Source organism: Rhinolophus sinicus, chromosome 18, assembly GCF_057876585.1.
Source record: "Rhinolophus sinicus isolate RSI-liver-muscle chromosome 18, RSI-T2T, whole genome shotgun sequence".
In the NCBI taxonomy this organism is placed as follows: domain Eukaryota; kingdom Metazoa; phylum Chordata; class Mammalia; order Chiroptera; family Rhinolophidae; genus Rhinolophus; species Rhinolophus sinicus.
The window spans coordinates 115,319,573-115,342,102 of NC_142518.1; the positions used below are offsets into that span (position 1 = coordinate 115,319,573).

The 22,530-nt window shown below is 44.8% G+C and overlaps 1 protein-coding gene across 7 annotated transcripts in view; it reads left to right on the plus strand.

The window, feature by feature from the left end:
- The window catches only part of DLG3 (discs large MAGUK scaffold protein 3), a 51,269-nt gene that overhangs the window by 20,881 nt on the left and 7,858 nt on the right, over window positions 1-22,530 (plus strand). For 4 of the 7 annotated variants that reach the window (XM_074323228.2, XM_019747988.3, XM_019747994.3 and 1 more), the window contains 4 exons: window positions 7,340-7,454; window positions 19,684-19,860; window positions 20,133-20,208; window positions 20,987-21,086. In XM_074323228.2, the coding sequence (XP_074179329.1) occupies window positions 7,340-7,454; window positions 19,684-19,860; window positions 20,133-20,208; window positions 20,987-21,086 (468 nt within the window). Of the gene's footprint in view, window positions 1-5,741; window positions 5,836-7,339; window positions 7,455-19,683; window positions 19,861-20,132; window positions 20,209-20,986; window positions 21,087-22,530 lie in introns of those variants that run through there. The other 3 variants (XM_019747989.3, XM_019747990.3, XM_019747991.3) reach the window with 2 other exon arrangements.

The following is a 22,530-nucleotide window of genomic DNA, read 5'->3' on the forward strand; positions in this document are numbered from 1 at the left end:
TTACAGCAAGATCCAGTTAACACACTCAATAAAAGTTTGTTGACTCAACAGGGGTGCAGATTGCCATGCTAAACTTTGAGAAGGAAACAAAAACCACATCAAGGAGCTTATACTTTTGTGAAGGAAGTGACATCACTGCAAATGCCAGGTACTAGATTTTAAAAGGGAGCAGCAGTGGAGGGTCTGGAAGCCATGTTAGGTGAAGAATGATTAAGGAAGTTAACAGTATTTAGTCTGCAGAAGAGTTAAGTTGTTTTGAGGACATGACGGCCATTCTCTATTATGGCAAATATTATCCCGCCTTTTCTTGGTCTTTCAGGAAAAAAACTCAGAAGTTGCCTTTGGTCCTTTCTCACTCTACATCCAAGAAGATGTAAAAGTATCTCTTTGTACATCCAACATATTTAGGGATTCTTGTTTCTTCTTTCTATCCTCAGTGGCCCCCATACTATGTCAGGCCTTTGAAGCCATTGTCTGTGGTAGTAGTAGAATAGGTTCCGTTATATTCTCAGAATAATCTTCCCTCAAACCTAGTTCTAATCGTATCCCTTTCCTATTTAAGCATTTCAGTGGTTCCCACAGCCTAGTAAGAAAAGTTGTATCTCAAGCTCTTATAATCTGACCCCCAACCTTCCATCACCTCCCCTTCCCCTGTTTACACTTTACCTTCTATTCAGTCTTATTCTGTAGTCTTGGAGCCTGCTCCAGGCTTTCCCAGCTCTTTGACCTTCAGTAAACTGTTCCTTCATATTATTAGGAAGGAGAGAACTCATCATATTTTATGTTGTTTTACACACCAAAATTAGGTTCAGCTGGCAAAAGAGATGGCCTCCCACCCAAGAATTTTGTCTTGAATAGTGTTGTCTAATGATTAAGGAATAGAGAGCTTCCCAACCTTGGACAGACTGGAGCAGAGTCTAGGGGGGTTACTTATCCTGGGGGCTGGAGGGCCTAGACAAAAAGAGAAAGCGTAGTTCTCTGCTGTCGAGAAACTTAAATTTACATGGCAGGCACCACACTTACTCTCCCCATAACAGCCAAAGTCACACACACACACCCCCAAACGTACCCACCCATCATGTCATTCCTTTACTTCAAATCTTTCAGTGACTTCTTTCCGTGATTCTCAGGACAAAAGCAGAAATCCTTCCCCATAGTCCATCAGGCCTCCATGATCCGATGGCCGCCTACCTCCCTAGTCTGATCTGCCAGTAGCCCTTACTTCCCTGTGATCCAGACATTGTGTACCCTCACGTGTGCTGTTCCTTCTGTCTGGAATGCTTTATCCACCCCTCTTCCCCTGGCCAACTCTTCATCCTTAAAGGCTCAGCTTAAGTGTCACTTCCTCAGGGAAACCTTTGTTAACACCTCCCCTGTGCCTCTCCCCGCAGTAGGTTAGGTCACCCTGTTAGTCTCTCTCTTGTCATTGTCTTCATAGCATTTGTCACAGTTGTAATTAAAGAGTTTGTTTCATGATAGTAATTTCTAGAAACTTCATTACCATTATATACCTAGCAGCTCTCACAGTGCCTGGCACACAGTAGACATTCAATGAATGTTTGAACAAATAAATGAATTAATAAAACTTCTGGAATAATGAAAGCAAGGTGATGAAGGACATAAAGGATATTTGGTGTCAGGTCAGGGAGAAAAGTCCAGGAGAAGGGAATAACAGGTAGGAATGAACAAGTTACATTCAAGAGTTTCAGGCAGACTAGCTCAAAAGAGGATCTGTGTCCTGAGACACGGGAGGGACAGGCTGGGAGAGCAGGGTGGTGGTTGTTGCAGTCTCGGAAAGTTTAGTGGAGACATTCAAATATAAAATACTTGAGCTGCTGTTGAGTTACTGTAGATACTGGGGGGCGGGGGCTGCAAGTTAAAGTTTTAGGAAGGCTTTTTCAAATAAGAATGTAAGTTGTACTGGAGTTTGGAGAGCCTGGTGGCAGATGAGAAGTTAACAGTACAGCAGTGGTCCAGAGAAGAGATGACACAATGCGACCTAAATCAAGGCAAGAGATAAAGTACTCAAAAGAAAATGAGACAAAACCAACAGTAAGGCAATGAGATGAAAGTAGGAAAGAAATAGATGGATTGAGGAAGCAATTAGAAACAAATATCAGCAAAACTTGAAGAAACACTGCTTGTGCCCCAGGGGAAAGGGAGTGTTATTTACAGTACCAGGGAGATTTGGGGAGGCAGAGTGGTCAAGTCTAGAGGTAGATATTTCCACAGGTAGATCGAGTGGCACATAACTTTTCTGTGATTATGCAGAGAGAACATTTGAGGCTCCTGTTTGTCTTTGTCTATTCCAGAAAACAATCTTGGCTTTACTTAGGCATAACCAAAAGGCTCATTAAAGTGTTTTTCCCCAAACAAAAGATCAATCTGTCCTCAAAGGTAAATTCTGCCTCCACTTCTTCTGAAACAGAAAAGCCTCCGGAAGCTTTAGAACAGCAATTCATTCTCACTTCCAGTCATAAAGGTTTTAGAATGTAGGAGTTCAGTTTGGTGGTGCCAATCAAATTTTTTCATGTGAATATAATTTGACCCTGTAGTTTCACTTCCAGGAATGTATGCTATGGTGATGCTTATTGAAATATACAGAACAGCATTGATTGTAATATTAAAAATTGTAAACTATTTAGGTGTGCATCAGTTGGGAGATGACTGAATAAATGATTGTCCATAATATGGAGTACTATGCACCTACAGAAAACAATGGGTAGCTCTCTATGTGCTGACATGGATGGGTTTCCATGATGTATCGGAGAATGGAAAAACGTAGATGCATGTCAATGTATGAGTTGTGTGTATGTATATAAACAGTATACAGTTGACCCTTAAACAGTGCCCATGCAGTCAAAAATCTGTGCATAACTTTTGACTCCCCCGAAACTTTACTAGTAGCCTACCTTTGACTGGAAAATCTACTGATAACACGAACAGTCGATTAACACCTATTTTATACGTTATTTGTATTACGTACTGTATTCTTACAATAAAGTAAGCTAAAGAAAATCATAAGAAAGAGAAGTTGCGTTTACAGTATTCATTGAAAACAACCCACGTACAAGTGGACCTGTGCAGTTCAAACCCATGTTCAAGGTCAACTGTACATGGCATTACGAGGTCTGACAATTAAGTTCGTGAACTTGTTGCAACGGTGTTGCTAACCTTTATTGATATCAGAGGGGTTGTTCATTATGAATTTGTACCAACTGGACAAACAGTTAACCAACTTTACTATTTGGAAGTGCTGAAAAGGCTGCGTGAAAAAAAAGTGAGACGACCTGAACTTTTCACCAACAATTCATGGCTCTTGCATCACGACAATGCACCAGCTCACATGGCACTGTCTGTGAGGGAGTTTTTACCCAGTAAACAAATAACTGGATTGGAACACCCTCCCTACTCACCTGATCTGGCTCCCAATGACTTCTTTCTTTACCTGAAGATAAAGGAAATATTGAAAGGAAGACATGTTGATGACATTCAGGACATCAAGGGTAATATGACGATAACTGATGGCCATTCCAGAAAGAGAGTTCTAAAATTGCTTTGAAGGGTGGACTAGGCACTGGTGTCGGTGCACAGCTTCCCAAGGGAAGTCCTTTGAAGGTGACTGTAGTGCTATTCAACAATGAGGTATGTAGCACTTTTTCTAGGATAAGTTCGTGAACTTAATTGTCAATCCTGGTAAGTCTGCAAGGATACACACCGTGTTTCCCCGAAAATAAGCCCTAGCCGGACTATCAGCTCTAATGCATCTTTTGGAGCAAAAATTAATATAAGACCGGGTCTTATATAATATAATGTACTGTAATGTAATATAATACTGGGTCTTATATTAATTTTTGCTCTAAAAGACCCATTAGAGCTGACTGTTCGGCTAGGTCTTATTTTCGGGGAAACACGGTAGTAAAAATACTGACTGGTTCCTTCTGGATAGTGGGATGGAGAAATGATACAGGACTGTCTAAAGAAAAAAGTTCAAAGATTTTTAAAAATCACGTGCTACTTGTATAATTGAAAAAGTGTGAACTCATCAGCGGTCTTTGCAGGTACATTGGACAGAGGCCTCTTAATGCTTTCCTGTGGGGTTTGCAATCATATTGCCAATTTTTGTTGTTGTTGAGAGCCTTTCAATCTCTTGCCGTACCTTCCTTTTGAGACGCGCTGCAGGACACTTACCTTATCTTTTCCCTGAAGTAACAAAACAACCCAATTTTGTAAGGCAAGACCAGCAGTGTCAAACTTTACTGGGCCTCAGAATCACCTTGATGCTTGTTAAAAATGCTGACTCCCGGGCCAGCTCCGTAGGTTGTGAGTCAGTGTGTCAGGGGTGAAGTACAAAATCCTGATCTTTCAGAGGCACCCCAGGTGGTCAGTGAGAAGCCCTGTGTTTGGGGGAATGACGGCTGATTGTGCCCCTCCCCCTGGTTTCCCTCTGATTAGCAAAGGGAAGGAGGGATGCGATGACTCACCGAGGAGGATATCTTTGTGGGTCACAAATGGTTGGGTTCATCTGAATGGGAAAAAATGAATAAAACACAGTTTAGCAGACTTCAGATTTTAGTACTTGTTGTTTCTTTAAAGTAGCTGATGTGAGATGGGCCCTTTGGGTTAGAGGCTGGCCTGGCCGAGATGCCTTCCAGCGATGGTTTGGTTTCGTTAGTTATGAGTGGAAGGGGAGGAGGGACCTTGGCCAACTGTGAGGTCTTAGAACTCAGATGCTTTGTAAGTGGAGCTTCTGTCCTTGGAAAAGAATGCCTCTAATATTAGGATGAGGTACTATCTATGTGAAGACTATTGTAAACAGTTTTTGTTAGAATTTTTTCTTTGTTATAAACAAAGTCTGCTAATCAGATGCCCACTGTGGGTTATTAACATCTCAAAAGGGTGTTTAAAATGCATATATCCCAGTTGCTCCCAACAATTAACCTTGCTAAGGAAGTAAATGGGAATACTTCTTAACTACCTTCCCAAGCCCTCAGTGAAGCCAGTAGCCATCAGTTAAATAAACCATTAGGTTTATTAGTTTTGAGAACAGAAGTGTCGACTTGGGCGCAGTTTTCTAATTTGCCCAACAATCGTTTATTCAGAGGCCACTCTGTGCCTAGTGGACATTAGATAACTCGACAAATAAAAGCCAGAGACCGATGAGCAGCTAGAAGTGTAAGGGAAAAAATGAATACAGCACAATTTAATAGAGTTGAAAGCTTAGTAGCTTGTAGAAAACAGAAAGTGCATTCCTTAAAGCAATAGCCTTGTTCTCTTTCTGTAGTCTATTTTAAGTGGGCCCTCTGGCCCAGCATTATCAACCTTGGATTAGGAGCTTCGAGGAAATGGTGGTTTGGTGGTTGTTTTTTAAAGGATTTTTTAAGAAACATAGTTACTAAGCAACTGCCTTGACCTGGTGCTAAGTTGGAGTTCAGCAGGCAAGCCAATCCCAAAGAAGGGAATATATAAACAAGTTGCGAAAGGGGAAAAACGGCTTAAGGGTAGGTTGGGTGCATTTTTTTTCTGGGTTCAATGCATATTTCTGCCTTTTACGTGTCTTCCCCAAGAAGGCTGCCTGGTCGGAAATCGCTTTGTCTCACCAGGTTCGCCTCCTAGCCACAAAGGAGCCAGCTAGAGAGGGCCAGGGTGGAGGACCAAGCCCTGGGGTGGGGCCAGTGCTCAGGCCTGCTGCTGCACTTCCGGGACAGATCAGTCACCAGGGACCCTCTACCTTTAGGTTGGGCCGCCTCTCTGATACTGAGGTGTTGCCTTGTGATCCTCAGAACAGGACCTTGTCCAGCTGCTGTCTCTATTTTCCCCCCAACATTGAAATGGGTGAGTCAGTGACTTAACTGCTTCTTGTAGGATTCAGGGATGGCAGCAGGTAATGAGGACAAATCCTCATAACGCCAGTGCATGATCAGTGAGAGAACACATGGGTTTTACCGGGTGGCTACATTGGTGCCAGAGTGAACAAAGACAAACTTTGTTGAGAAGAGGATATTTCCGTGAGTTAGAGCTCCATTCCCTCGTCTGTAGGTTCTTCAGCATTGCCCTCTATGCCCAGATGAAGGTCAGGTTGCTTTGCGGAGGGAAGGGGAGTGTCAGGTGTTGGAACAGGTGTTTTGTTTTCTGCTGCTAGAGTCATACAGCCTACGTGGGGATGCTTCTTGCCAGCCCTCTATGGTGTGTGAAGATGCTTTTGTGGAATTCTTTTTCCCAGGAAATGTGTTTGTTTTTTTAAAGCAGTTCCCCAATCTTCAATCCCTGCTATACATTTTGAGTTCCTTTAAACTCAGCTTGTCATAATGAAGTATGCCTGTTTTCTACCATTCCTAAAGTCTATGCCTTAGATATATCCCATTTTATTTGGCAATTGTAAACCTGAAAAGTTGTATAATTCTCTCTCCCTCCCTCCCTCCCTCCCTCCCTCCCTCCCTCCCTCCCTCCCTCCCTCCCTCCCTCCCTCCCTCCCTCCCTCCCGTAAATGTGAATATCATATTTAAAATGTACTAGGAGAATGTCATGGCAAAGCAGCCCTATAAAAAGGCCTTTTCTAATAAAGTTATAATGGCTAGAGTTAATGTTCCTGTCCAGGTTTTGTTAAATTGGGCGTAATGTGTAGTCACCTTTGCTGAGTAATAAGGTTGTGGCGATGCTGTCAGAGGGTCTTAAAGCTGGGCATGGAGGATGTGGGAGGACAGAGGTTTTAGCCACCTTCTAGGTTTGGGAGATTTTCTCTTGTAATGTTTCATTGTTACAGAAGCCAAAGACCCTGTTTGTTAAAAGGGAAATGACTCAGTGGTCTCCTCATCTGATTGTGAGGTGTGTCTGTTTTTGCCTTGGTACAGGGTTCCAGTAGCCCCCTCAACAGAACGTCATGGAGAAACAAATTGTCTGTCTTCCTTGCCTACCAATGATATAATGGCCTCGGGGCCTTTCCAGCCCCTCCACCCTGCAGCTCAGGGCCATCTGTTCTGTACGATCCACTTTTGGGGAAATTCTCCTTCTCCATCTGCTCTCCTTGGGCCTCAGTGCCTGCTCTAAAGATCTATAACGGCTGCGCTGGAACCTCTTTCCAGTTGTTATTTTTAAAGGATCAGTGAGATTTCAAGGCAGATAAAAGCCTTTTCCATTTGCTCTGTCCACATGGCCCTCCTCTTTCAGGTGTGTTCTTCCCTTCTGTTAGTATACGGGGAGAGAAGTGTCTGTGTGCTTGGAGGACGGCCTCTGCCTATCAGAGCCAAGATGGGCTGGGCTGGCTCTGGCTGCTTTGAAGCCCAGTGTCCTGGGCTCTGGGTTCATTCTTTCCCTGTCCTTTTCCTTGTCTTTCTGACAGAGTACAGTCGCTTTGAGTCGAAGATACATGACTTACGAGAACAAATGATGAACAGCAGCATGAGCTCTGGATCTGGGTCCCTCCGGACAAGCGAGAAGAGGTCATTGTACGTCAGGTAAGTTGACTTCTGAGCAGCAGGCCTGTGCTGCCCCAGGAGGAGGCACCCCAGTGGGGGTGCACCCCAGGCCTTCTTGTTTAGCTACGGGGGTAGGGAGTGTGTACTCCCAGCGCTAACAACACTTTGCACGGACGCTCAAGTTGCACACTTTATGGTCAGTATCTCCTCCCTGTGGGGAGCTGCCTTCTCCCTTTCTGCTCACGGATGACTCAGTATGGGAACATTTCAGCTTGCTCTAATTGTAAAAGACTGTTGGGTGATGTTGCTAGTCAGCATTCAAATAGCACTTGAATGTTCAAAGTACTTGCTTGCAATCTGTGATTTGAGGGGAAAACTTGGCATGGCCCCTCCACATATGCATAATAGACCTCAGGATTTGTATGTGAGCATGCCAGCTACCACTGTGTTCTGGTACAGGGTCTCTCTTAAGACACCAAGAACTGACAGGTCATTGCATTCTTTTTTTGTAAAATTGTGTTTGCTCACTCCCTGCTGTACTGAATCATGGGACATGGGGCCTGGGGTGGGATGGTGTACGTTCCTCAGGAAGGGCAGGTGGAGGGAATGGATGGATACCTTCGAGTGTACTACTGCTGAAAACGATTCTGACGTACTGTCCGAGGGTGAGCTTCAGATCCTTGAGGCACATTGTAATCCTCGTCAGGTCAAAGTACAAAGCTCCTGGGAGTTGGATTGCTAAACGAACACTATGGACTCCTGGGAGAGTTAGCGATAGGACCCTTCTTCCGGTCTGGACTTTGGCAAAACTCCAACAGTGGGTGCAACCAAGTACATTGTGTCTCTGCAAGTTCAAATCCTTAGAGACGTGGTGGGGTTACTCCCCTGAACCAGCCACCCCCCTGCGTGTGTGTTTAATGCTTACATGTGGGGTTGTAGCAAACTCTTGGGTTGAACTTTTTCTAGTGGCCTCTGCTATTGGCTGGGGGGTCGGGAGGGGAGGCTACTTATGCTAATTGCCCGGCAATGTGACAACTGCTGTGTCCTTGGAGTGCGAAATGATGACAGCCAACCAACATAAGGGCTAGTTGCAGCTCTTGTCAGGGTGCTTGATTTTCTTTTTCTTCAGTTTGCAATCCCTGACCCTAGTTACTGCAGGACTGGAGCCCAGCTTTGTGCCTGAAGCCCACGAGTAGACCCCTTCCTGGTTCTTTTCTAAAATGAGCCTTCGACTGGACTCCTTGTGTGTTGAGAGCAGCTTTCTTCACATTTGCTGTGAAGGAAGGCGAGCGGGAGGGAGGCTGCACTGGCGATCTCGTCAGCGTCCTGTTTTCGGTCCCTGAGCCCTGGCTTCCCGTCTGTGCTGTGGCCCCCTGCTGAAGGGTACTGGTGATTGGATTTGGTCAGGATTGTTCCGTTCTGTGCTGCCAGCCCCCGCAGATGTGGCGCTCCGGTGTGCGTGGGAAGCCGCTCTTCAGGCACTTTCTTCGGAGAGCTTTATTTTTAGATTTCCCCTCTCCGCCGATCCTGTGCTGGAACTCTCCCCACCGGGGCAGGGGGTTGGGGCCTGAGCGCCTGACCTGGAAGACCTGGAACCCCGCTCTGGCCCCGGCGATGTCTGGGGAGGAGGCTGGACACTGCACGCTGTTTGCAGCGCGTCACTTTCTCCAGCTGTATAATGTACCCGTACCCTTATCTTGGTAACATGTGTGTCCTCTGAGGAAAGTGCATATGCTTGAGAATAGTGAACATTTGTGATCACTAGACTTAAAAATGATGTTTTCTGGTTGAAGCAGCCAGCTGAAGTGCTCTGCTAACCCCTCCACAGGAGCCTGGCTTGCTCGATCCTTGGTTCCTTTTCTTCCACATGTAAACATATTCAAGTTTCTCCCATTCTTACAAAGACAGGAGAAAATGCCCTCAATACCAGTAGTCCCTTAAACTATCCTCTTGTCTCTCTTCTCACCACATTTGCCTCACTATGTGCCAGGAAACACTAGTTCGTCAAGATGTGAATAGTACTGTGTGAACAATCAGTGCTTCCGGAAGTTGGGCAAGTGCAGGAAAATAGGTCTGTACTGGACTAAGCTCCAGAAGGGACCGGACTAGGTGGTGTTTCCCAGAAGACCGGAGCGCGGAAGCCGTCTTTGGAGAAACCCGTCTTAACGTGCGGCTTGGGAAGTGCTACAGTCGTGTCCTCACTGCTGCTCTTTCTTCACACCACCTCTCATTCAGGAGGGAGGGATGGACGGCTGCACCTGCTTCTCAGCTCGGTGCTGTGGTTCTAAGCAGCTCCGGAAAGTTCCGGAGGAGCAGAAGCCCAGCTCTCAGTCACATTCCTTGACTGGCTCACTGATTCTGTCCTGGGTGTGACCTCTTCACCACATTTGTTTCCACCAATCACCTGCCTCCTTTACAAGCTCTCTTCCCACCTCGCTGACCATTCCTCAATACCTTTAATTAGCCCTGCCCCCTAAATGGCTTCTGATCTTGTTATGCATATGAGGTCCCTGATCTCTTTACTGGACAAGGGGTGAAGCTGCCCCCCGGAGCCTCAAACAAGCAGATCCCACACACCTACCCCTCACTTCCCGTACCTAAGTGAACTACATCACCCTGTCGTGTGGAAGAGGGATGAAATTTGTTCCGTCACTCAAGGGAGATCTTAGCTCAATATGAGGAAGAAACCGCTAATGATTAAAGCTGTCTGAAAATACATGGCCTGCTTCCGGAGCGAGTAAATGTCATCTTTTGTCACTGGAGGTGTTACTGAGAGGCTGGGCAACCGTTTGCCTGGGTGTCACGGGGGGGGGGGGGTTGAAGCTAAAGGACGTGCTCTATTCAGAAGCCTTCAGCAGTTCTGCAGTGTCTTCTGGGTAAAGGGGAACGTGCATTTAGGGGAGACCTGCTCCACATTAGGGCCTCTGTTCTCTTTAAATTGCTTTGAAAGTCCTTCTAATAATGTTACAAAGCAGACATTATTTTTCTCATTTTGAGATTCCAGTTAGACAGGTCAGAAGTTCCAAAACCAGAATTGACCCTGGTCGCCCTGACTACAGAGCGTGCCTCTTTCGGCATTTCCCAGGATTCCGATAGGAATCAGCTGGCATGCCAGTGAAAGTACAGACTCACAGGCCCCTCTCCTGTCGGTTTGGATTCACCGGGTTTGGGAAAATGTGTGTTTTTAACAAGCAATCAGAACAGTCGGGAATGACGAGTTGTGCGTTACAGTAGACATTTGTGTGTGTTTCACCTGAACGCTGAGCACCACACTTACTTTAGCTCCTACGACGGGCTAAGAACGTGGGCCAGGCTGTGCAGGTAGAGTCTAGGAAGCAGCAGGCGTGGTTAACGCCTTCCTGTCCCCCAGTCTCTATCTCCCTCTGCGGTGCATGGGGTTGCAAAGCTATTTTGACATGAATAGCACCCTCTTACCGCTGCACTGAGGCTATGGCAGAAGCCCTAGGGAGTCGGGGTGTGTGGAGCAGGAAGCAGGGGGAAGAAGACAATGACAGTGTTTGGAAAATGAAACTTGGTTTTCAAGTCACTAGTGACTTCAAGGAAAGGCCTTTCCCAGCCTTCACTGTGCTAGAACCATCTGTGAAACGGTATAGGCAGGGTGAGCAGAGCCCCTCTGTGTGCCCAGTCGAGGGCCTTCGCTCTGCTGGAAAAGTCCCCAGAAAAAGCATGTTGCTCAGGGTCGGGGTGCTTAGCTGTTTAAGTTGGGCCACTCTGCTGCGAAGGAAGTACAAAGACAGGGTAGCTTAGAGTTCCAGGGACCTCCAGCTTCCAGACTCCTATTTTGATTTCTCTATTACATGAACGAACGGAAGATCTTGTCCTCCAAAGGTTGTCAAGAGGCTCGGTAGGACATTCGTAGAAATAGCTCTTGAAAGTCTGTTCTCTGCAGCCACAGCACAGCATCAGGCGCGTTGGGAATCCTGGCGTCCTGGCTGGCCATCCGCCATGCCAGTCTTCTTCCCACTCGGAAGGGACTCATGTTGGGCATCTGTAGTCTTGAGTCAAGAAACAATGTCAGAAATATTGGCTTGATCATTAAAGGCAGCTGGTGCTTAGCCCAGGGTGGTGCTTGGGGGAGCCTGCGTTCTCTTACTCATTAATGAGTCCACAGTGGATGAAGATGCCAGCGAGGTAATACTGTGACACAGTTTTGGGGGTGATGATGATATGCATCTTAGAGAGCTATAACAAGTGGTATTCAGGGCTGCCAGACAGTGGGCCAGAGTTTCCAATATCACTGATTCTGGAACTGCCTATTGCTAGGTCACATATCCTAAACAGCTGCCATGAACCCCTAATGGAAGTCAGATCTAGGTGCTTGCAGATTCAGGGTCTGGTGAGCCCCCTCCCCCGGCTTGTAGAGGGCCACCTTCTTTATGTGTCCTCACATGGCCTGTCTTGGGTGTATGTGAAGACAGAGAGAGAACTCTGCTGTCCCTTCCTCTGTTCAGAAAGAACACCAGTCTCGTGACGAGAGCCTTTCCCTCATGACCTTATGTAAACCTGATCAATCCCAAAGGCCACCTCCCAATACCATCACAGTGGGGGTTAGGGCTTCAGCGTTTGAATTTTGGGGGGAGCACAAACATTCAGGCCCTGAAGCGTTAAAGCAAAGGAATAAAGCAACCCAGCTGTTATGGGAGGGAAATACTGCCAGAGAACACTGGGAGGTTGTTCTGTGCTCCCCACCTCTGCCTGCTCTCAGGGGCCATTCCCAGCATCAGGCATGGCCTCAGTGCTTCCCCTTTGGTGATACGATATAAAAGATTACAAAACTGCTAGAGTCAAATAGTAATAAATAGAAAATATAAACAAAGGTCGCTGCTAAATACCTAGTATGAATTTGGAAGAAGGCAATTGGGAGGGGGCAGGGTCATAGAGAAGGGTGGGACTTGGGTTGGGCTTCAGGGGCTGCCAGGGGACAGATGGCTGGAGCGGCGGGGCAGGGAGGAGGGCCCTGGGCTAGCTGAGTGCCGGAAGCTGCCACTTGCCCTTGAGGCCCAGTGCTCTTGTTTACTTCGCCTTCACAAACCTGCCTGACAAGTTTCCTCTGCTGTTTGCTGTGCATTCCTGTGATTTCTCTGGAGCCACACATCCAGACCTCGGGATTCAGGGTCCATCCCAGACGGTGGAGACTTTGTTTTGTTGTGTTTGCCTATAGTCTAATGGTTATTCATGAAACAGATAATCTGCAATTTTACAAAAGACTTTCCCTCCAATCCCTAAGTCACAAATCTTCACATGGAGGGGGAAAAATAACATTTAAATGTAATTAACATAACTTTTAAGTTATGTTAACATTTACATTGACAACTAATAGGCAGATTATAAAATGAGCTTTCTAAGAACCTTTCTGACATTACAGACCTTCTCTCTTGAAGTATTTTTCATATTGTTTCTTATGTCTGAGACCTAGTGCCCTTAAATGTTCTTAGAAATATGAAGCAGTCTATCTAGCCTTTGAACTGAATTTGAAGAAAGTCCTAAAAATTAAGAAAACAATACTGTTGTCTGGATTGATACTACATGTTGGGAATTCTCAGTCACATTCAAGGATCGGTCAGGCCGGTGGGAAGCAGAGCTCTTTTGTGTCCCATTTCTAACTCGTGGCATTTGAACATATGTTTGTAACTCAGCGAAGTGAGGAGACTCACAGACCTGTGTACTATGCCTGCTTACCATATAGTTAAGCAGACCTACAGCTCTGGAAGGAAGCTTCTCTCACAGGTACCACAGTAGCAAAACATTTAGTTTGATCTACTGTTTGTTCCTGTTTCTCCTTTCCCATGACCCACTGTCAGGTCCTGAGAAGCCCAATGGTATAAACAGGCTCTAATGGAAGCCCGAATTAGCAACATAAAAGGCCTGTCCTACAGTTTTCACATGAGTATGTCAGTGATGTCAACACCAGGCTTTGAGCACATTCCAGGCAGTAATTAGGTGGGCTCTTCCTGGCAATGAATGTAAATTGACTTTAGATTCAGGCTTGACAATAAAATAGCTGAAGCCTTTTGACCTAACATGCAGCACATATTGTTCTTTCCCTGTTGCCATAGAAAAAGATAAAACACAATGCACCTAATTAACCTCTCTTCAGTGTGTCCACAACTTTATTCCAGTGTTTTTTGTTTTATTTTCAATGACGCTTGACATTCAGTATTTTGTATTAGTTTCAGGTTGTACAGCGTAGTGGTTGGACGTTTATATAGTGATCCCCCTGACCCCCTGACTAGTCTAGTCCCCACCTGGCAACATGCATAGTTATTACCATATTAGTGACTATATTCCCTGTGCTGTACTTCACATCCCCGTGACTTTTTTGTAAACTACCGATTTGTACTTCTTAATCCCTTTATCTTTCTTACCTAGCTCCCCAACACCCCTCCCACCTGGCAACCATCAGTTTGCTCTCTGTATCTATGAATCTGTTCTGTTTTGTTTGTTCATTTAGTTTGTTCTTTAGATTCCACATATAACTGAGATTATATGGTATTTGTCTTTGTCTGACTTATTTCACTCAGCACACTACCCTCTAGGTCCATCTATGTTATCATAAAAGGTAAGATTTCATTCTTTTTTATGGCCGAGTAATACCCCATTGTATCACCTCTTCTTTATCTAGTCATCTATTGATGGGCATTTCAGTTGTTTCCATATGTTAGGTATTGTGAATACCGCTGCAAATGAAGATAGGGGTACACGATTCTTTTTCAATTAGTGTTTTGGATTTCTTTGCATAAATACCCAGGAGAGCGATTGCTGGGCCATATGGTAATTTTATTTTTAATTTTTTGAGGAACCTCCACACTGCCTTCCATAACGGCTGCACCAGTCTGCATTCCCACCAACAGTGTATGAGGGTTCCTTTTTCTCCACAGCCTCTCCAACACTTGTTACTATTTGTCTTGTTGATGATAGCCATTCTGACTGGGGTGAGGTGATAGCTCATTGTGGTTTTTGTTTGCATTTCTCTGATGATTAGTGATGTTGAGCATTTCTTCATATGTCTATTTGCCATTTGTATGTCCTCGTTGGAGAAATGTCTCTTCAAGTCCTCTGCCCATTTTTCAACTGGGTTGTTTGGTTTTTTTGTTCTTGAGTTGTATGAGTTCCTTATATATTCTGGATATTAGCCCCTTATCGGAGGCACTGTTTGCAAAAATCTTCTCCCATTCAGAAGGTTTTCTTTTTGTTTTGTTGATGGTTTCCTTTCTGTGCAGAAACTTTTTAGTTTGATGTGGTCCCACCTGTTTATTTTGTTTTTTTTTCCCTTGCCCAACGTGATAATATCAGTAAAAATATCACTAAGAGCAGTCAGAGTGTTTACTGCCTATGTTTCCTTCTAGGAGTTTCATGATTTTGGGTCTTACATTTAAGTCTTTAATCTTTGAGTTTATTTTTGTATATGGTGTAAGAAGGTGGTCTCATTTCATTGTTTGCATGTATCTGTCCAGTTTTCCCAGAACCATGTATTGGAGACACTGTCTTTACCCCAATGTATACTCTTGCCTCCTTTGTCATAGATTAGGTGACCATGTAGGTGTGGGTTTGTTTCTGGGCTCTATTCTGTGGAACTGCAGAGACTTTGGCCTGGTGATGTTTACTCTTGAGGTGATTATATTCCTGCTTTCCCATCGGGTAGTGAGGTCCCAGCTGAAAGGAAGATTAGGCCGAGTGCCCTGAGAGCACGTGCATCATCCCTGTGGGCAGACATGCAGCTCTGAGGGGACACTATTTGAAGGAGGTCAGTGCTTAAACGTGTCTTTCAAGACCTGTAGCTACGCTTTCTCCTTGAAGACAGGCAGCAGCATTTCCCGCTGCCATGCTGAAGCTTAGCTTGGAAACTCCAGCCACGTGTTCCATAGGCCACCCTGCCCGTAAGATAAGTCAGTATTTTTCTGGCCTAGCCCCCCGATGTTTGAGAAGCGGCAGGAAAACCCACGATTCACAGACGAGCATGGCCGTAACCAAGGAGGAACGTATTGAGAGTTGAAGAAGAATCTTTTATGTAGACCACTCAGTGTGATCTTAGGCTGTTACTGCTGATATTTCCATAAGCTTTGTTCTCTCCTGACACAGTGTTCCCTTTTACTTGACCAGTCCTTAACTTGGAGGTCTCCAGGAAATTCTTTTTCTCTAGACCCAGAAAGAATAAGGGATTTCTGGGGCCTCTAGTCTCCCAACACACCAGCTTGTCAACAAACTCACACGTGTGGGGTGGGACCACGGGGCCACAACGATTCATTATGGCCTTTCTTTAGGTGTCTGCAGGCAAATAGGTGTTGCTTTCTTCTTTTTTCCTGCTCACTCTCTCTTTCAGTCAGACCTTGAAAAGGTTGGTTGCTGTTTCATCTGGGCCTGACATGTGTCGGATTTTGTTACCCAGACAGTGGTTGTCTGATTTAAAAGGGGGCAGCAGTATGGCATTTGCCTTGACATTCTCTAGAGCTTGCCTTAAGGATAAAAACGGGTGGGCAGGAGGGTACTGGGTGGGAGGACAGGCCCATGTTGTGGAGAAAGCTTCCTGCATTGTCTCTCCAGGCCCAAGCTGAGCCATTTGTAACAAGGTGCCAATCCCCGTCACTTCCTTAGGTGTCCAGGCTGTTCCCAAGAGAGGCTGTCACTGCTAGATGCCCACAGTATAGCATGCTTCTTAAAGATGTTATGTAGGTAGTCGATGCTTTTTCAAAGTGTATTATTAAGGTGTAATGCACATGCTTTTCTCGATTACATGAAATATATGTCATTCGAAAGGTGGTTTGACTTTCCTGCTCAGGCCTGTTCTCTTTTACTGGCTTACTTTCCACGTGAAAGGTTAGCCTGGTGGTGATAAAAATCCGAGGCCATGAAGTCAGTCGCACAATGCCAGGCTCCCTGGGGAGTGCCCTGTAGTGAGGCCAGATGGAGGTGCTGCTGTTCCCTGTGGCCAGAAGGGCCTCTCCCTGTCTCTGTCTTTGAAACCCTGAACCCTCATTGAGGCCCCGTTTCAAAGTCAGCACATCCTCATGGTTCCCCACGCTGAGTGTCCTCTAGGCCTTACTTTGTCCTGCCTTTGGGCCTCTCGCTCCACAGGGTCACAGTCACTTTGCTTCTGCATCTCCCATCTATCAGACAGTGCCCCACACAAAGTAGACCCAGCAAGGATTTGAATAGTGGGAGAAAGTTATTTTCTTGACATAGCCAAGTATGCATTAGCTTTTTTTTTTTTTTTTTTTTTTAACATGATTGTGACTTAGACCTCATGACATGTTTCTGAGATTTAAGAGCCAAGGTCTGAAAGTCATCAGGAAAAGAGACAGTGGATTTAGAGAAAATCCACATCGTGGATTGGGAAAACAGATCTAAGCCATGACAATGGAAGGACAGGTGAATGAAGGGGGACTGTGTTGAGCCTCCTAGAGAAAACCTAGGAAACGCTCAGACTCCTTAAATGTTAGAGCTGGAAAGAAACGTAGAGAAGACTGAAGACATTTCCTGAGGCCCCGTGTTCTGCAAAGCTCTTTTCCCATTGGCTGTTCTGATTGACAGAAAAGGAAATTCTCATTAGTTCATCTTTTATGTTCTCAATTGATTTTGTCAAAGTCAAATTCAAATATCATGCTTGCTATGTCTTTGACAAAATCATAGTTGAAGAAGCATTGTCAATTATGTTGTTCAGTATTTCTCCCTTCACAATTCATCAAATAAAATCCAGACACACTTGGTATATCGATTTCTCCCCTTTTTTAAGTGCCTAGAATATTTGTTTAATTAAAGAGTATCCTTAAGAACAATAGTGTATTATTAAAAATACTAGTTTTGAAGAATAGCCAGTTATATGGGAAAAATTAATGATATAATTTTCAAGAGAAAACTAAGGTTGCAAAACTGTATATACATACCACATTTCCAACTTAGTGTAAAACGTATTTTTTTATTTATTACACAGTATTATGTTATTTCTAAGTTACATCAAATGTGATTTTTCTTTTTCAGACTTTATATTTTTCATATTCTATAATGAGCTTTTATTACTTTAACTTTTAATGAAATCAATGCATATTAATCGTTTAAAATCTCAAATATTATAATTGTATATACAAAAAATATGAATCCCTATTCTCCCCTTTTCTTGCTCCACAAAGCTGACTACTTTTGAACATTTCGCTGTAACAAAAAGAAATAGTAAATCTAAATAGCCCTCTATGGTTTAATTATGGAGCTACAAAATAACAGGGACACAGAAATATAATCACATAAAAATTTAGGCATTTATTTCTGCCAGGAAAGAAATAATACAAATATATGGAGATGGAAGGAGAACTGACTGGGTCGTGAACATACAATGTGATACACAGAGGGTGCCAAAAAATGTATACACATTTTAAGAAAGGAAAAAAACTCTTATTAAAATTGTAATAATATACAACAATAACAAAAGATGAATACAAGTCATGTGTATACACTTTTTCAGCACCTCCAGTATATAGATGGCGTATTACAGAATTGTACTCTTGAAACCTATGTCACTCACTAAACAGTATCATCCCAATAAATGAAAAAAAAAGAAACAATAGAAAAAGTTTATAGGAAAGGTAGCACCTTTTCTAGAATGTAAAATTCAATATTGTTTAACCAAAATATATGAGATAACTAATTTGGGAGGATAGGGGAGGAAGGGTGGGTGAGTGGTATAGAAAACTAATGCATAAAATGTCTAAGAGGTAAAAAAGAATGAAGAAATAGCAAGAAGAAGCAGTTATTTAGAAATGTATTTGAAAAGAAAAAAACAGCTGAAATATTTGAAAGTGGTCTTAAATTGACTTACATTTTTAAAAAGTTGTAAAAGGAACACATGCCTGTGGTTAAAAAAAACAAACAGATATTCAAAAATTAACAATAATTGGATCCCTGATATCCAGAAAACATCTTTACATCAACTTTACAGTATATTCCAGCTTCTTACTGCTGTTGCCAAAGGTCAAGTGTGGTTGTATGAGATGCTGAAATATATATTGGCTTGTCTCTGTTAGGCTTCAAACTTGTAACCAGTAAACGGTCCCTTCTGAACTTCTGTAAGCTCATCCTGATCTCTCCTAGTTAATTTCAACATCTTCCTCCTGTCCTTCCACAAACTAATTTGTGCTTAATCCAAGTTCTGTTCTTTTCCTTACTCCAGTTGTTTGAATCTTCGAAGCCCATAGTGACATTTAGTGTTTCTCGCTGTCACTCAGAATGAGGTCTTCCCGTGCATGTCTTCATAGAGACATCTGACAGAATGCCTTCCTTGCAGTCCAAATACGTTCAGATTTGATTGTCGCACAGAACTCAGAACCTCAGGACAGAGTGACAGCCTCCCGAATCTGCTGGTCTCGGCCTCTCTCCCTACTGCTTTGAGTGTGTAAATTGACAAGGGAGACAAAGGGCTTTTGTCAGATTTTGTATATTTTCATTTTCAAATAATCTGACACTGATTTCTTAAGGGTTCTGTTTCAAGAAGTTTAAAAAGTAGATGTGTGTTCACTCCATTCTGTGTTTTCACTTGGGGCTGCACATGGGGAAATAGTGTGTTTCGTTGTATAGCTCCCAGCTGAGCCCCTGAGTCGGGCTGTGCGCACAGATATGGTACCAGGAAATGTGTCCTACGTTAGTTAGGTGTGTGACCTAGGTCTCATTATTCTTCCTCCTTGAGCCTCGTGTATATATGTGTGTGTGCGTGTGTGTATGTATAGACATAGGTATAGGTGTGTGTATGTGTGTGTAATATATATATATATGAGAGAGAGAGAGAGACTTTTTAGGGTCCCTTCCAGCTTTATCATCACGTGGGCCAACATCAGCCTTAGCTACCCCAGGACACAGGGTCCTTTTCTCTTGTGCGTTTCAACAGCGTTGAATACCTTCCTGTACCATTCACTGTTTGGGGTTGTGGTTAACATTTTTAAGCCCTAGCTTCAGCTGCTTGTTGAAGATAGGTTTGTAAGCTGAGAAAGCCTATTGGTAGAGCTCATTTGTTTCCCTAGGATGTGGGTGTGGGAGGGGATTTCCACCTTGTGTCCAGAAGCTGGGAAGACATGGGACTCCTGGATTATTTTCCTTTATGCCCTGTGTTGGGAGAATGAAAAGTTTGTTTGGGAAGGGGGCACATATTTATAATGTCGGGACTGACACAAGAGGATGCCGCCTGGACTCTTCACTTGGTTGGCTTTGCTTTCAATGCCATCCTGGCATTTGGGGTGATCGCTTCATTTTTCACTCTGTGTTTCAGGGCCCTGTTTGATTATGACCGGACTCGGGACAGCTGCCTCCCAAGCCAGGGGCTCAGCTTCTCCTATGGTGACATTCTGCATGTCATTAATGCCTCTGATGATGAGTGGTGGCAGGCAAGACTGGTGACCCCACATGGAGAAAGCGAGCAAATAGGTGTGATCCCCAGTAAGAAGAGGTGAGTTGTCATGATCACCATTGTGTCTGTTTTAGTTTTCCTTGCTTGCTTTAAGGTCCATCGTTCTTCTGTTTTTCTTCTGTGCTTCCTTGCCCTCTCCTTGGCATCGATTTCTTTTTTTGCCTATTATACCGTAAGTTGCTTGAGAGCAGCGGATGTGCTTTATTATTCCTTTTTGGTGCTCAGGACATGGCTATGACTCAATGAGCCAAAAAGTGGCTTCTGAGACCAGGCACTGGCACTGATAGGGCTTCTTTCTGACTCTAAAACAGGGTGGAAAAGAAAGAAAGAGCTCGATTGAAAACCGTGAAGTTCCATGCCCGGACGGGGATGATTGAGTCGAACAGGGTAAGTGGGGGTCCCCAAGGAAGTCAGCCAAAATGTTGAGAGGAGTAAGAATCTTCTTGCAGTCTGTCTGGTGCATAAGAGAACGGGGGAGCACAAAATAATGCCTGTCTTTCAGGGGGCTGGCTCTGCCCTATCAGAATACTGACTGCTTTTCCATAGACGCTACATCCAGTCTGTGCCCCACCCCTGGGTAACTGGCTCTTGAAGATGAGGTGCAGTTGGACTGTCTGCAAGGCTGGCTGGCTTGGGGCATGTGAAACCACTTGTGGGTGTCTCCCCGGTCGCAGATCCTGTCGGAACTGTGGGGACCCTGAACAGAACCTGGCCTCGTCATCCAGCCAGGAAGGCCAGCCCCAGACCTGTGACTGCCCTTCAGACCAAATGAGGCATGGGGGCTCTTTCCATTCACCCCTGTTCTTCTGTGAGCTTTGCAGGCAAAAGAACTTCCGGAGACACGGAGCAGATGGCTCTGTGTTTATCAGTGGCACCTTAGGGCATATGTCCAGGAGGCTACAGTGACCTTTGTCCTTTAGGAAGTACCAGTGAGTCTGTGAGTCTGGATTAGGTAGAAACCTAACATCCCCACCACATTTTCCTGTAAACATAATTTTCCTCTTACATCAACTTTCATGTAATCTCATAGACTCCATTTGTGAAAGACGGTCTTTTATTTAGCTCATCATTGTCTCCATTTTAATTTTTCTTGCATGCTTTAAAATCCATTGTTCTGTTTTTTTTTTCTTCTGTCCTTCCCCTCCATCTTCATGTTCTTTCACAGTCGATCAAAACGAAACGTAAAAAGAGTTTCCGCCTCTCTCGAAAGTTTCCATTTTACAAGAGCAAAGAAAACATGGCCCAGGAAAGCAGCATACAGGAACGTAAGTAGCAGCAGGGTACAGAGAGCAGACCGCCCACAGCCCCGCCGCGTCTTCCTCATCTTGTGAGAAGACTGGGAAAGTGTGTGTGTGTGTGTGTGTGTGTGTCTGTCTGCGTGCGTCCGTACCTGCTTATTTGCAGAGTCAGAGTAGAAGTTGGTCTGAACAGGGAGAAGCTGGGTCTTTTTCACCCAGCTCCCACTGCGAAAGAATGTTGCAGGCTCTGAGGTGGAGCTGCTCCCAGGACAGGCCTGCAACGACGTCCTGGTGCTGGCGTCAGGAGTGCCAGGCTGAGCTGTGCATGGTGGTGGCAGCAGTTCTCAGCCACAGTATCAGCTGTGGGAACTCAGTGCTGCTCTCTTAGCTTCGCCCTCTTGTGTTTTCTTTTCCTTAAATTCACTCATCTGTGTCAAGAGAAGAGCCTTTCCTTCGCTGGACACCTGGAGTCGGGCCTGCTTCTTGAATTACACATACACGGCTCTGACAGACTGACTGTCATCCCTGAGTGATGACAGAGCCAGCTTTCAAAATCAAACCCTTCCTACCTAAAGGAATTGACATGGAAGGGGGATTACATGACATTGTCCAAATAAAGATTTATTGAGACATACAAAGCTGGTTTGTTAGAAAAGGCAACATAGCTGAGCTAAACGCACTTTTTAAAGAACCACTTGAATCCTGAGGAGTCTTCTTATTGTGACATTTGCCTCAGAAATTAACTTCTCTGACCCTAACCTTCAACACCAGGTCAGGCTGGTGAAATATTTCTCATGTGGCACAGGGTAAACTCTAAACCTCTCCTCTTCCGCCTCACGGTCATTGTGGTATACATAGGACATGGCCGTCTGGGGTGGTAGGTAGTTCGTACAAGAGCATCCCCGTCCAGATGGAGGTTACAGCTCAGTCTTGGAGAGCTCACTATGAAGCCTTAGCTGCAGTTGCTTGTTCTCGTGAGGCCAGACATGAGGTCACCACAGTTCACCAGGTGACTCCCAGAATTTCCATGCTGAGCACAGCCTGGGCAGGGTTCGCTGTTGGATGTCCCAGTTGCCGGGGGTGGGGTTGCCTGTTGGATGAGAGTTGAAGCTGCCTGGTGCTTATTCTCCGGAAGCTGAGCTCACCCCTATGGTCTATACAACTCAGGTCAGCTTTGAAGGCCACACATCAGACGGCAGAAGGTCCTTGGGATGATGAGAATTCTCCCTGCCTACCTGTCACACATAGATGTTTGAGGGAAATGATTTCAGGAGCGAAGCAGAGACCTGGCTCTATAACTACACGTTTAGTCAAAACTTGCCCTGTTGATCTGATGGCCGTGGACCACCTCGTCCTCTCCATGCCCCCTGGCAGCAAGTGGGGCGGCATGAAGTCCACGTGCCTTATGTGTCCTGGGACGATCTTTCTGGAGCAAGGTTCTTAGCCTCACTACAGCTATGGGTCTTCATAG